The sequence below is a fragment of the Protomyctophum parallelum genome (assembly GCF_964188405.1).
Source record: "Protomyctophum parallelum genome assembly, chromosome: 10".
Classification (NCBI taxonomy): domain Eukaryota; kingdom Metazoa; phylum Chordata; class Actinopteri; order Myctophiformes; family Myctophidae; genus Protomyctophum; species Protomyctophum parallelum.
The window spans coordinates 38586575-38600513 of NC_139704.1; the positions used below are offsets into that span (position 1 = coordinate 38586575).

At 45.3% G+C, this 13939-nt stretch overlaps 1 protein-coding gene across 4 annotated transcripts in view; it reads right to left on the reverse strand.

The window, feature by feature from the left end:
- map3k4 (mitogen-activated protein kinase kinase kinase 4) overlaps positions 1-13939 on the reverse strand; it is a 38029-nt gene that overhangs the window by 21810 nt on the left and 2280 nt on the right. For all 4 annotated transcript variants that reach the window (XM_083774169.1, XM_083774170.1, XM_083774171.1 and 1 more), the window contains exons 2-5: positions 7582-7772; positions 4928-6330; positions 2913-3173; positions 124-276 (exon numbers count right to left, since the gene is read on the reverse strand). In XM_083774169.1, the coding sequence (XP_083630295.1) occupies positions 124-276; positions 2913-3173; positions 4928-6330; positions 7582-7772 (2008 nt within the window). The remainder of the gene's footprint in view (positions 1-123; positions 277-2912; positions 3174-4927; positions 6331-7581; positions 7773-13939) is intronic.

The window sequence follows — 13939 nt, forward strand, 5'->3', positions numbered from 1 at the left end:
AGCTTACAATACATACAACACATCACAATATGATGCGTTGAGCTTGTCTAGATCTGTAAATGTATCTATCTGACTCATGCTATGGCGTAAAAAAGGAAAAGGCTTGACTAGTGGATTTCTCACCCCCAGCATCTTGTGGAGATCCTCTTCAAAGTCATCGATGTTGGCATTGGTCTGCAGTCCCTGCGCGTCAGTGACGACACCACGCAGCATGAACTGATAGTACTGCTTCATCAGGACACCGCCCTTTAGAACCTCCTTACATTCACGCACCAACTACAGGGGAAACAATACAGAGATAGTTAGTACTGTGTGGGCCTACAGAACATATTAGTAGCAGGGCTGCATACGTTAACCCACTTTTAGACCCGAGGATGTATCCGTGTCACCTTATTTATAGCTTTTAACCACTTGCATTATTTAAAAACGTTAGCTGTTGAAAAATAGCAGATCTACAAGCTCATAGCACGGCACAGTGCATGTCACTACAAGCTTGTAGATCTGCTATTTTTGACAAATCGTGAAAATGAGTGCAAATCATGTAATGTTTTGCACTCATGTCTTTGCTTCTGGGAGGTCCCTGAAACAACACATGTTGAGATGGGGGTCGGCCGCCAATTACATAACATTTTTGGGGTCCTTGACATGAAATAGTTTGAGAACCAATGATATAGAAAGTTAGAAACATCGGATTTTCAGAAAACTGATTTAGAAGATATTTGTAGAATCTGGTCTCAGGTCTTATGTGTTAATCAAACTAATCTCCCCAATGGGCTCTATGCACACAGAATAACTCTTCCTACTTCCGGGCAAGGTATATTAAATGGAGGTAAAGTCACCAACGTCATTTTCGCTATCACGCAATTCCAGATGGCAGATTCATCGCACCATGGGAGCCAAACTGCACCCGGAAGTTCGGCAGAATGCACTGGAGTCAACACTATTTCGGAATGACTGAGATCTTTTGTAAAGCAATCGCTTCTGGCAAATAACAGGAGACATGTAACACATTATTGTCTGCTGTGTTGTGTTTCGATGTGTACACTGTGTAATTTTATAGAGGTATCTAAAGAGCAAAAAGTCTGATCGTGCCAAGTATCGCCACCGTTTCCTGTCTGGCAGCCAAATCTCGCGATACCCCCGGAACAGAAACGATACCTGCTGCCGTTTAAATCCTCAAATAAAATGATGTACTGTGCACATCGAATAGCAAGTGATTAGAAAACAACCACCTGTGATATGTCTTCTTTTATATGCCTGAACCGATTATATGACACAGGTCTCAATGGTTCATAAATAATGTTTGTTATGAGCTGGTCAAGCTTTCTCCATTTCCTGCTTTGTATTCACTAGCCCTTACCCGTTGCCCCCCCCCCCCCCCTTGTGGCCGCGGGGGGTACTGCGCCCGGGTGCGTTTGTAATTGACTAATCAATTCATTAATAATCATTAATGTGTCAAATCGAAAAAAGGGCTTTGTTACGCCCTCCACATTCATATGGTCAATGCCTGTGTGAAAAGTGGGAGTGATTGGTGCAGGCAGTAAGGAGTTACGGCACTGTTTCTGACAGACACACACACAGACACACACACATGTAACATGTAACATGTAACTTCTGGTGAGAGATTTGGCTCCCATGAAAGTGTCATGGCGCAGCACTGTCACGTGACCATGTCACTTCCTTCTCTAATCTTCCTTGCTTCCGGGCCGCTTCCCTATTTCCTTCAGAGGTGTTACCAATGATACTAATTAAGGCTCGGTTCCATTTAGGCCCAGGCTACACGTATATGGAGGTTTTGCAAAACGCACATTTCTTTGTGCGTTTGGGCCTTTCAGCCACACGCAAACTGCGTTTTCGACCACTCAAACGGAGGTTTTTGGAAACGGATAAATAAGATTTTTTTACCGCTACAGATAAACTGTGGATATTAACCTACCAATAAAGGACCCAGGCCAAATGCCATTGCGCAGTACATGTCTATGCGTGGTGTGTGCATAGTCGCATGTGAAACTATATTCTCATGCTGTATTTTGCTCTCCATTTCATGGTTATGGTCATGGAGGAGGAGAGGGTGCAGAGAGAGAGGTTGGTGAGAAGAAAGTATACAGTGAGTTGGTATATATGACACATGATCTTTCTCCTGTTTAGGTAATAAAGGGCGCACCCTTGACTGCATTCCGTTGTCACTGTGCACCTGCATGCCGACAATGTGCGCGCGTCAACTTTTATTAGCCTACATTATAACGTGACATTTGTTATAGCCTACACCTGGAAAATATAGCTCACAACTGGTTGTGGACGCGACACTTCTATAGGTCCGACTCTGCTATTATTCTCTGTGCAGGACTTGCCAAGTTGCCAGAGCAATGGTAAAGTGTCTCAATTTTTTGAGTGGTGCAACCACTCCAAGGAACAGCAATGTCCGTGATCACCTATGTGACGTTAATGTGTGTGTTAATGTGACTATGAGCACCAGTATGACTATGAGTACCAGTAGGGGCGCTGTTGTGCCAGAAACGGAGAGAGAGAGATAGTGCTGCACTGTTGCCTGCTAATATGAGAGAGAGAGAGAGAGAGAGATAGAGAGAGAGAGAGAGAGAGAGGGGAGTTGCACCACTCAGTTCAGACGGGTGTGATTTTTAAATTATATGGTGAGAAAAGTCGAGGATTTGGAGATTTACGCACATATTGCATGAGATATGCTGACAGACAATGAAAGAAACATGTTCTACGTCCAGTCACAATTTAGGTGGCTTTTAAAATGCGGTAGGCCTACTTATTCCTGCATTCAAAAATATGTTTAAATATAAAATAAATAGCCTACAATTGAAACCTATAGCCTATACTGGCTCGCCTGCCAGATTGCCAAATTGACAAATATGTACTAGAGGAGTGCGTCCCAGACGCGTCACCTGTTTGATGCTGAGCAGGGAAGGCTCCCCGGCAGGCCGCTGTTCCAGGCGCAGCTTAAGGCATTCGTGAATAACGTTGAGCTTCACTCGACACAGCACCAGGAACGCCGGCCGGAAGGACGGGAGGTCCAGCTCCAGCAGGTCCTCCCAGGAGACCTGGTCGTCGCCCAGCTCAGGGCCATCGGGGCTACTGCAGGAGACGTGGCACGACAGCTCCGGCAGATAGTCACTGTACCGCATGGGGTCCTGGTCGTCTGCGAACTGCACAGGCACCGGAAAAAGAACACCATGAGATGCTGGTTAAACCACTTAAGCGTCTCTATTCTGAGAAAACTAATCGACGATCCACAAGCTCACAAAACACAGAGGGAAACAAACGATAATAAAAAAAACCTTATTCTCGGTTATTCGATTCGCCTAGTTATTATTATACATTTATACATTAAATATATAGGTTTCAATATATTTTTGGTTAATTGCCCGTGAATATTCTGCACTCATTATCACCTGCTTTTTTCCTATCCACGGCAGGATAGGAGCCACAGGCGTGCCAGAGGGGGGCCTGGCACCCTCAGTTGCAAATTATGCCCCCTCAGTTTAAGTTTTATGTACATATTGTTTTACTATCTATATAAAAATGTGTGCCATATTTCATCCTGGAGCCGAGCGCGATATTCCAGTGTCAAACATAAGAGCATGTAATAGCCTAGGGGTCCTGCACACAATAAACTGCTCTCCCGCCTTTTTTATTTTAACCAAAAGTGAGCAACGTTTCTCTCATGCAGCCAGGGCTTCATCAGGGCTTCATCAAAGAAAAAAGATGGGAGAGCAGATTATGGTGTGCTGACACTAATTTCTTTCTTCATTTTGGGTCTAGCAGTTCTTAAAGAACTGTGGGAATGTGCATATCCTACCTTTTTTTTCTCCATACATTCATCATTATTTTATCTTAATTCTTATTTCCAAGGAGTCATCTTTCAGAGGTCAATGAAACATATTTGTATAGTGTTTGATAGCTCTGGTCACTGGTCACACCGTGAATGTGAGTGCCTGGTCAGGTTGACCTGCTGACATGAGTTAGTTACCTGTGTTCCAAAGCATCCAATTTAGTTAATATTTAGTCACAAGCTCTTTTTAATACTTTTCATTGGTTAAATACAAAAACCAGACTTAATCACTTTCAACCTGGTGGCCCTATTTTGGGATATGGAGGCAGTATATTTTATTTTCTAGATCTGCAATTTTCACTACTTTTGGTAACACTGTCAAGTAGCACTTTCATCAAATTAAACGGTAAATTAATACACAATTAATTAAAAAAAAGAAGGTATACAAGGTTTCTGCCAGACGGCAACAATATATTCCTCAACTGTAAAATGTGAGTGAATGTGGTTCCTTTTTACTGCAATAAAATACATACCAAAATAAATACATTGACCTAGCTTTTCTGGGAGCAAAGAAATGTATTACCTTACATTGGAAGTGCTCTACCCCTACTACAGTTTCACATTGGCTAAATGAACTATCCAGTTACACTCCTCTAGACAAAATTCATTATAATATTAAGAATAGGCAGGCAACAGGACTTTTGGAATGTCTGGCAGCCCCACATGGATTACTTTGCAACTATACCCATGCCGGTGTAGTTTGGTAGCAAATCTGAACTTGTACTTGAACTGTGATGCGTTGAGTCATCTCTGTCCTCCCTCGTCCTCACCGCCTCCTTTCTCTCTAGTCTCTTTTTATTTTATTTTCCCCTTCCTCCTTTTTAATGCATAATTATTATCATTATGAATTATTTATTATTTCTCAACTATATCAGTTATAGGACTCTATATTGTTTGATTATTTTGTATGATGATGATGTCTGTTTGGCAACAAAAGAAAAAGAGGTGCACATTGTAAACTGAAATGTAAAGCTTTTTTTTCATGACTGTATGGCACTCTGAATAAAAAGATTATATATATTTTTTTTTACATATTATGGTCATTGTAAAGAGAGAGAACATTCTCACCTCTTGTGCAGGAGTATGGCGGAGCAGCGCTGCCCTGGACCTCTGCAGAGGGCGGTCCATCAGCTTGTGCAGTCTGAGGATCAGCTTACGCAGTCCCATCTGTTTGAGAGCTTTGTCCACAAACGGCCTGTAAATGGCCGTGGGGCACATAGTTCCGCCTCCCACCGAGATGTCCGTACTTCCAGCCACGGCGGTCGGAAGGAACTCGTCCTCCGACAACAGTCGGGCAAATTTAGGTGTCAGACAGGGCGACAGTTCCCCCTCTCCCGGACGTCCTTCCTCCGCCAAGTCCCTGTCCTCCCCGTCGCTGTCGGCGGTGAACGTGGCCGTGGAGTCGTTCTCCTCGTCCTCCTCGTTGTCGTCCTCCTCGTTGCCGCGGGAGCAGCGTGGCGAGGGGATCTCGAAGACGGGCCACCCGATGCGAGACAGGTCGTGGAGGCCCAACACGGTGGCCATGACGCGCAGCTTCTGGTTGAGGTCCTGGGTGATGTTAAGCCACAGGCAGAGCGCCTGCACCCTGCCCTGGAAGTCCCTCGCTGCGTATTTCTCGTAGTCCTTCTGCAGCGCCTGCAGGGACGGATACAGCGCCTCCACTGACTCCAGAAGCTCCATAACCCGCTTGACCTGCTCAAAGGCCAGCCGCTGGCGCAGCAGGTGGTCCCTGCACGCTGTCACGGAGCCCAGGGGCTCCGCCGCGTTCATGGTGGGTGGTGTACAGGCACTGAAGCCCCAGGGGTCTACCCCACAGTGGTTGGTCTCTGCTACGGCGAGCTCCCGCTCCTCGCCACACACCTGGTCCAGGGCTTGGCTCAGACCCAGGGACAACCCGCCGGGGCTCAGGCTGTCATAGTTCACCTTGAAGTGCAGGACCTCGTTGATGATGTCGGGGATGGCCTGGCGGGCGGTGAAGAGGAACAGGTCCTGGTCGCCGGTGGAGCGGCGCGCGTGCCACGCCTGCAGCTCCAGCCAGATCACCTCGTTGTTGTGGCCAAACGAGGCCATGTTCTCCAGGCCCCTCTGCTCCTTCTCCTTCCTCTTGGAGGACATGGACGTGAGCTTGAGCAGCAGCCGGAGGGTCTCGAAGAACTTGAGGCGGTCGGCCGGGCAGTCCGTGCGGGAGGTCTGCCGGTGGGTCCGTGCCATGGGGTGGGGCATGGTGACGGGGAGCTTGCCGCTGCTGCAGCCCAAGCTCAGGTAATGCTTCCTGGGATCCATGTTGAGGCCACCAAAGGGGCTGGACTTAGATAGTGGATCCAGCATAAAGGAGCCTTCGAAGGTCTTCTTGTGGTCTCTCTCGGTGGAGCGGAGGGCGGCCCTGTTCTTTTTGCCCTGCTTGTAGCCGTGTTCCTCGGGGAGCTCTGGAGGCCTGGGACTCTCTCTCTGGACAGACGGGTTGTGATCCGCTGAAATACACACATCCCGTCTCAATCAGTACAGGCATTGCAAAAGACATGCACGGCTCTTTCAAGATGGTTCATCAACATTGTACAACAACTGTAGCCATAAGGCAGACAACATTTACACGTCCTTCAGAGCTCGGTTCTATTTTGGTGCGTCGATGCGCTGCAGAGACCATCCAAAATGAGTTGGCACAAAGTAGAAAGGTAACATGTTTTTACTTCAAACTGTTTGTTTGTTTTCACTTGTTTGACCAAAATTACAAATCCGTTTTGAAATTAAATGATGATGAAAACGGGCATACAAGCCCAGCGTGCACGAGTCTTTTAGTGTGGCACTGAAACCCTGTGATCTAGGGCAGGCCACCATCCACTTACAGGGCTCGAAATTGCGTTATGAAAAGTTATGATTTCTTAAAAGGAACCATGGCTATTATGACAAATATGCATTAAAACATTATACTTGCCCTCTATAACTACATTTTTTATTTAGTATCATTTAGTTTAGTTATATATTTATGAAACAAATACAATATTTAAGGTGTTTTTATTTTAGTTGTAGAGGGCAAATATAATGTTTTAAGGCATATTTGTCTTAGTAGCCAGGGTTCCTTTTAAATAAATATCTCCTGCTCTCCCTCTACTCCTCACGTCGTCAGTCGACATTAAGTGGGTCATTAACATCAGCTGGGTGATCAGACCTAAGGTCTCAGCTGTGAGAAACAACAAAAGAGCTCAATTGAATGGAATGTGTGGAGGCAACACACACACACACACACACACACACACACACACACACACACACACACACACACACACACACACACACACACACACACACACACACACACACACACACACACACCATGTTTTTCCTAGACATGCAAATTAATGATGTTAACAGAAAGTGGATCTGGAAGCAGCAAGTGAAGATGAAATTCCATGCTGGCCATGGCTACCCATTTGTTTTGTAGCCATTTACAAATCCAGAAATTATAGCAGTATTTAATTATATTTTCAAATGGTTTATTGGCGCTTCTTAAACAAAAATAGCATCTCATACCAACCGACTCCTAGGGAGTTGAGGGACTTGAGGGAGTTACAAGGGGGTCCTCAATTAAATGATAGTTAGGAACCAAATGGACCATTATGGGTCTGAAACTCTGAGAGTGTACAAACATACTATGGGTATACCAATTTCCCTGTACATGTGTACACTCTCAGAGTTCAATTAACTTTGATTTTGCCCTGACTTACCCTTGTTAGGGGAGCGTCCCGCCGTCCTGGCCTGACTGTTCCGGTGGTGTTTGCCGGACATGCGTTTCATCTGACGGGGGGTGCAGGGAGGTGATGCGCTGTAGAGAGCTTCCTCTTCTTCACTGGGCAAGTCACAAGATTCCTCCACATCCGAATTTGACTGGGACTCATCTTTCAAAGGGTTGGCTTGCCTGGGAAGAACAGCTTACATTACTTACGGGGCTCAAGTGGACAAACTATGTATGTATATGTAAGGTACCATCCAACACATTGACTGCAACATGCAATGTATAAAGTCAAAGCCGTTTGATACAAATGGCACATTTATCCCATTTTGGGGCGGGAACCCCTTTTGGTGTTTTAAACATTGTTATAATTTAGCTATCGAAAAATAGCAGATCTACAAACTCATAGTGCGTGGCACGCTATGAGCTTGTAGGTCTGCTATTTAAAAACAAAATGTGAAAATATTTATTTCAGAAAACTGGAGGATTTAGAAGAATTATTTTTTAATTTCGAGGTCAGGCCTAAATGGGTTATATAGCACTATTATCCTAAGTGCTTTATGTATACCTATGCCTGTTGTTGTTATGCATGTTCTAATGTTTGTAATGTTTTTTTTGCTTTTATTATCTGCTGTAAAACGAAGTGCCCAGTTTGGGAAATATGAATAAACTTGACCTTGACCTTACATAGATTGTGCATTACATTCACGCATTGACACACATTCATCCACCGATGGTGGAAGAAACCATGCAAGGCCACCAACCTGCACATTGGGAGCAATTAGGGGTTCTGAGTCTTGCTCAAGGATACTTCGTCACTAACACTGGGGGAACCCGGGATCGAACTGGGAACCTCACGTTCACATCCGGCCTCTCTACTGGCCACTCCACCCCTAAGCCGCCGTTATTGTTATTATCAAACTGTACCATTTAAAATGAACATTTTAAGATGCGTGTATGCTATTTTTGCTATTTGTTTTATGACAAGGCAATAAGGCATATTATAAGTGGTTAACACTGCATTTTATTGTATAGGCTAAAAGACACAGATGCCAGTGTATAGGAGGTCAGACAGTGGGAGACTGTTTGACCCATAACAGAGTGCAGCTGGTGTGTACTAATGGTGCCACCAGCAGGTTTCAGAGGAATCCCAGCCAGACCAAAGGGCTGCTGTTATATTACTGTAGGTCCAGTGGCAGACTGATGAATGGTCTGTCCTCTGGAGCCTGACTGGCTGTCTCCTGACAGTACACAAGCAATGATGCACACTCTACCGCAGCAGTACGGACACTGGATAATACGTTGTGGGTTTGCGCTTTGCGGATAGTAACCCTCACTTGGGTCTAGGTAAACATGACGGCTCAGCCAAAGAAGGCAAAGACCTGCTTGCACTAAAACTTAAAGCTTGATTTATACAGTGGTTGCGCATCATGTCTCACACCAAAAGAAATACAAGCTCACAGCAGGTTAGTGTGTAACACTTGGAAATAAGGTCTTTCACCGTTTGCAGTGATAATGTGATAATTCAGAACATAATTTATTGCAATCATGATGTTAGTAAAGCTTGTGGAACACAAGATATGGACAATCAGGTTATAGAGACATTGAGACATGTTGTTTGCAAAATTGCAAATCTCTATTTTCTGAAGGCCAGTGAAGTGCAAATGCTACTAGCCCATAGTTCTGCAGAAAGAGCATACTAAACCAATCTCCACACACACTTCCTTCCTGGTGAAGGGGGGGGGGGACAATAGAATAACTAAATAAAGAATGCCAGTGGCACGCCTTTTCAGATTACAATGTCAGAGCTTTGTTCCTTAAAGCTTTTCTGAGGGCTTTTTAATAGGATTAGAGGGGAGGGTCTGACGGGGGCTGACCCCGCTGAATAAAACAAAGAACGGGAAGAAAAGGGAGGGTGTCTGAAAACCAACATTCTATATGGCCGTTCAGCACCATGTGCCCTTGCATCGATCATCGCGCTGAAAGGCATTCCCCTGCACGCGTCCGTCAGTGTCTGTGCAGGGCCATTTGAAAGGCCGGGGCAGCGCTGTATCACTTTCACAGGGGGGGCTAATCTGGAAATCACTTCATCCAAAGCTTTTCACTGAAAGAAAGGGAGCCACATGGAGAGGGAGCACAGGCCCCTACTGCCCATCTGCCCCTGCTCCATAGAGTATTGCACACACACGCGTGTCACTCCCCCCCAACCCCCCCCCCCCCCCCCCACCACACACACACACACACACACACACACACACACTCCCCCCTGGGAGCTGTCGTAGAACTGCAGAAAAAGGGAAAAGACACCTGCTGCAAACCCACTGCTGGCCTTAACATGCATCAGGATTCAGCCAATTGTTCCTACATTTTGGAAGGAAGAATGACGACAAAAAAAAGGAACAGAATATTGTCTCTATAGACAACACACAACTCTTAAATAAAACAACACTATAGTGCTTCTGTTATGAGAAACTGTGTAGGGCCTTGTTATGTGGTCTCAGGGTGAAACGGGATACTACAGTGACCCAGTCATTAGTCAGGCAAAGCAAAGCCCGATTTATATAAGGCGGAAAATTGCAGATCTACAAGTCTACATTCACAACGCGATTGTGATGCATTGTGAGCTTGTGGACCTGCTATTTTCAGTGTGCGACACCGGTGCGCACAACTACACACAAACCAGGCTTAAGCAATCTTGTACGAAACAAGAGGGCATTTATCACAGTGCGCTTATGATGGACTCCTCCTATCACTGTGCTTTTCTGCATACAACAAGAATGCACAGTCAGCTCAACACTGCAAAAAGCAAACAGATAAATTCATGTCAATTGTTCCCTAATGCAACCCAACCATTTATAAACAACACTGTTCAAACCATGCACACAACCCTGCACCCCGACCCTTGGCAGATGTATTGAATTCTCACATGTCTGTGCCTAAGCATGCCATTGCCAGGGTGTGTGTGTGTGTGTGTGTGTGTGACTCTGTGTGTTGTCTGAGGATGTAAATAGTGCATGCATTGCATACATACAGGGGACACAAGAAGGTGCTGCCTTGGCCAGACTGAGGTGATTAAATAACTCAGGAATGACAGGGGAACCGATGACGCCATCACTGCGTGTTGTTTGTTTGGTTGCTATGATACACTTCCAAGTACGGGGCTGTGAAGTGAGAAGCTCACGCTGCAAAGGCTACATAAATTTCCCTTCCGAGATCTCCCCCCTTTTTCTTTAAATATACTGCAGGCGGCAGCAGCACAGAGAGAGAAAGGCCGCGCTTGCCCTCCTGTTAAACCGTGGCTTGTGCTGTGATCTCAAAACTGTCCTTTGCCCGGCCGCCACTAGTGAATTATCACTGCAGATGGTGTCTGGCTGCTCTCAATGGCTCATCTGATGGCTCATTGAGGTTGTAATAAAGGCCAATGGAATGCTACAGCCCCCAGGCTGACACAGAGTGCATAATAAACAGCACAAAATCCAGTCTCTTCTGTATAATGATTGAGGCAGTGAAACTCAGGACTACCAGAGTCAGAGGGGCCTGACCTTTGACACCCAATCATCCCCAACCATTGTACAAGGCAGGGGCACTCTTTTGTATGATGGCGAGCATTGGCGACACGTGGCTCATGAGGCCCACTGCTGAATAGCACACAGCTGGTCAGTGAGCACACTTGCTCACAATGCCCGAACTAAAGTGTGTTTATTTTATTTTATTAAAGTAGTGCAAAAAAAATGTCGTCTTTACTTTTAGAAGAGGCTTAATCAAATCATTCTGGTACGACAGTGAGGAGAGGATGCTCTTGTATTTTTGATTGCAGCCTTTTACAAGAAGCATGCATCTGTCTCCAATTTCTCAGAGCAATTAGCTGGTGACGCATTTGAGAAATGCAAACCTGCAGAATGCGCACAATTCCCAACATGCAAAACGTGTTGCGTTGCATGACACGGTGCTGCAAGGTTAATAATGTCCTGCATCATTTCTGACTGAGTAAACCTGAGCACAGTCTCTGACCTACCACGGGCCTCTGGAGAACACACAGCGCTAAGGCAGCCAGCCGGTTTTCTGCCACGGGCTGAGTGAAAGGGGGGGGGGGGAGAGACAAATGCAGGGAACAGGACAAACTTGACCCCGCCCTGTTCGGGGAACAGTGACAACGCCAGGAGTTGGACCTCCCAGCCACTCCTGCATAAGCACGTGCAAGGCATAAAAAAATGCTACCGATTCCCGAACAAGACTACCTTTTTATTTCTGAAGACCCCGTTCTACATGCAATGCAAATAAGTTATGTTCAGAAAGTGCACCGCATCATTTTCAACCCATTTAAAAAGGATCAGAAGTAAATGCATAAATGCATAAAATTAACACGAGGAATCCACCTCAAGTCTAAAAACGAAATGTGCTTTCGGGAACATAATCTGTTGACAAGCACAAGGTCCCTGCAAACCCACATGAACCCACGTGAACTAAATGAAGACCTGCATGCATGCAGACAATGTGTGGCAGTGCAATGTGAACATAATGACGACCTTCCTTCGGCTTATATCACTTCTACCCTAAATACAATGTGTGCGAGTCAGTGTCTGTTCCAGCAGTGAAAGCCAGCAAGTCACAAGCAATCAGGGTTGGGTAGTAACTGAATACATGCAATCAGGATTACGTAATCAGATTATGAAAAAGAACTACCGGTACATCAGCCAATGCAAGGGTTGACACTACGGTCTCAGACACTTGCAAGTAGTCAGGTCATGTTCTACTTGCAGGTCATGTTCTACTTTTTTTAAATTCTAAAATGATAGGTAAAAGTTGCGCTTGTAGGAAAAGAAATCACACTTGTGCGAAGTGAGGGGCACTCTTATCATCATACACCATCACATTCCATGCTCAGTCAAATCAAATCATCACATTCCGTGGTGTGGTGGATTGTGCCCCTCAAAAATATGTTACATCCCAACGATTACTAGAGTCACGACAGTCACTTTGAAAAACCAGAATGAGTGCATGCTGATAGTTGTAAAAAGGTAGCATCTTATTCTTCCTGAATATAGCCAATAATATTGAATAAAGAAAGACTGAATGTGCGTGCCATCGGGCAACCTGAAAGCAAACTCCACTTGCATGAACACTTTATTTACTTGCAACGGGCAACCGATACAATAATTATGTTATAATTACATTGTGATGGAAGCTTGGTTACGGAAATATTGGCAATGATCAAGCCCAGCTGCCCCACACCTGAAACCCCAGCAGGACAGTCCCAGACTGTCGTGTCCTATGTGTGTGAAGCCTCTCCACCTGGGCCGAGGTCAAAGACAAAAGTTAATGGGGGAGGTGTTGTTGGGCCGTTGAATATGGGTGGAGGTGGTGTTGAGTCAGTGATTGTGATGGGAGATAAGGGGGGCTTAAGTCCTGCAGTTGCTAAATCGAACACATATGTAAATTGTTAGTCTATAGTTTATCCTTCAAAGTAGTGTGACCTAAGACTGCAAGCAATACGACATTAACACTAGCATCCCTATACTGGGGCAAATTCAGGACAAATGGCAGATCTAGTACAAGCTCACAAGTTCACAATGCATCAGAATGCAAAGTGTTGTGCGCCTTCACCGCCTTGTAGGTCGACTATTTTCAGAGAAGACATTTGCTGTACTGTACTGGAGAAAAAGGTGTGAATCAATAATAGAGCCCTAGTGGACCCCAGTCAATGAAGTATATAGGGTTTAAAATAAATTCGGAGGCCAGAATCTACATTTCAGTTTCATGTGCAGTTCTGCACATCACATCCATACACTAATGAACCAGCAAAAAAACCAACAGAGGCATTTTAAACAACTTCTGCGGTTTACAATCAGCAGTCAATATTACCATTATTCTTGCACCTTTGTCGACATTGGCTCCATTTACGCATACTCTTGTGTGCTATATAAATAACATTGGCAGAGAACGGAAAAAGTGAAAGTGACAGAGTAGGAGAGCTGGATTCTTCATTTCCCCAACGCTAGGGTGGGCAGTGATAGGATGCAGTCAGGAAATGCTAGAGCAGGATCCATCCATAGTCCCTCAGCTCGTGCTCCTGGCAAATGGGGGCATTAATGAGTTGTAGCCATGGGCGCCGCCGAGGCTTGAGGCAGCTATCCACTACACACACCACATCCTGAAATCCCTGGAATGCTTGTGGGAGAACGCCACTGGGCCAAAATGTCTTAAGACTTGAGTTCAAGAGTAAGACACTATTGACAAAGGGCCTCTGTCCCGGCAGTGCCTGCAATGGCCCTCATTTATCAGGCAAGCACCCAATCTGATCTTAAAACTGCATCAGCGCTCATTTTCCCTGCAAACAAGTACTACATGTCACT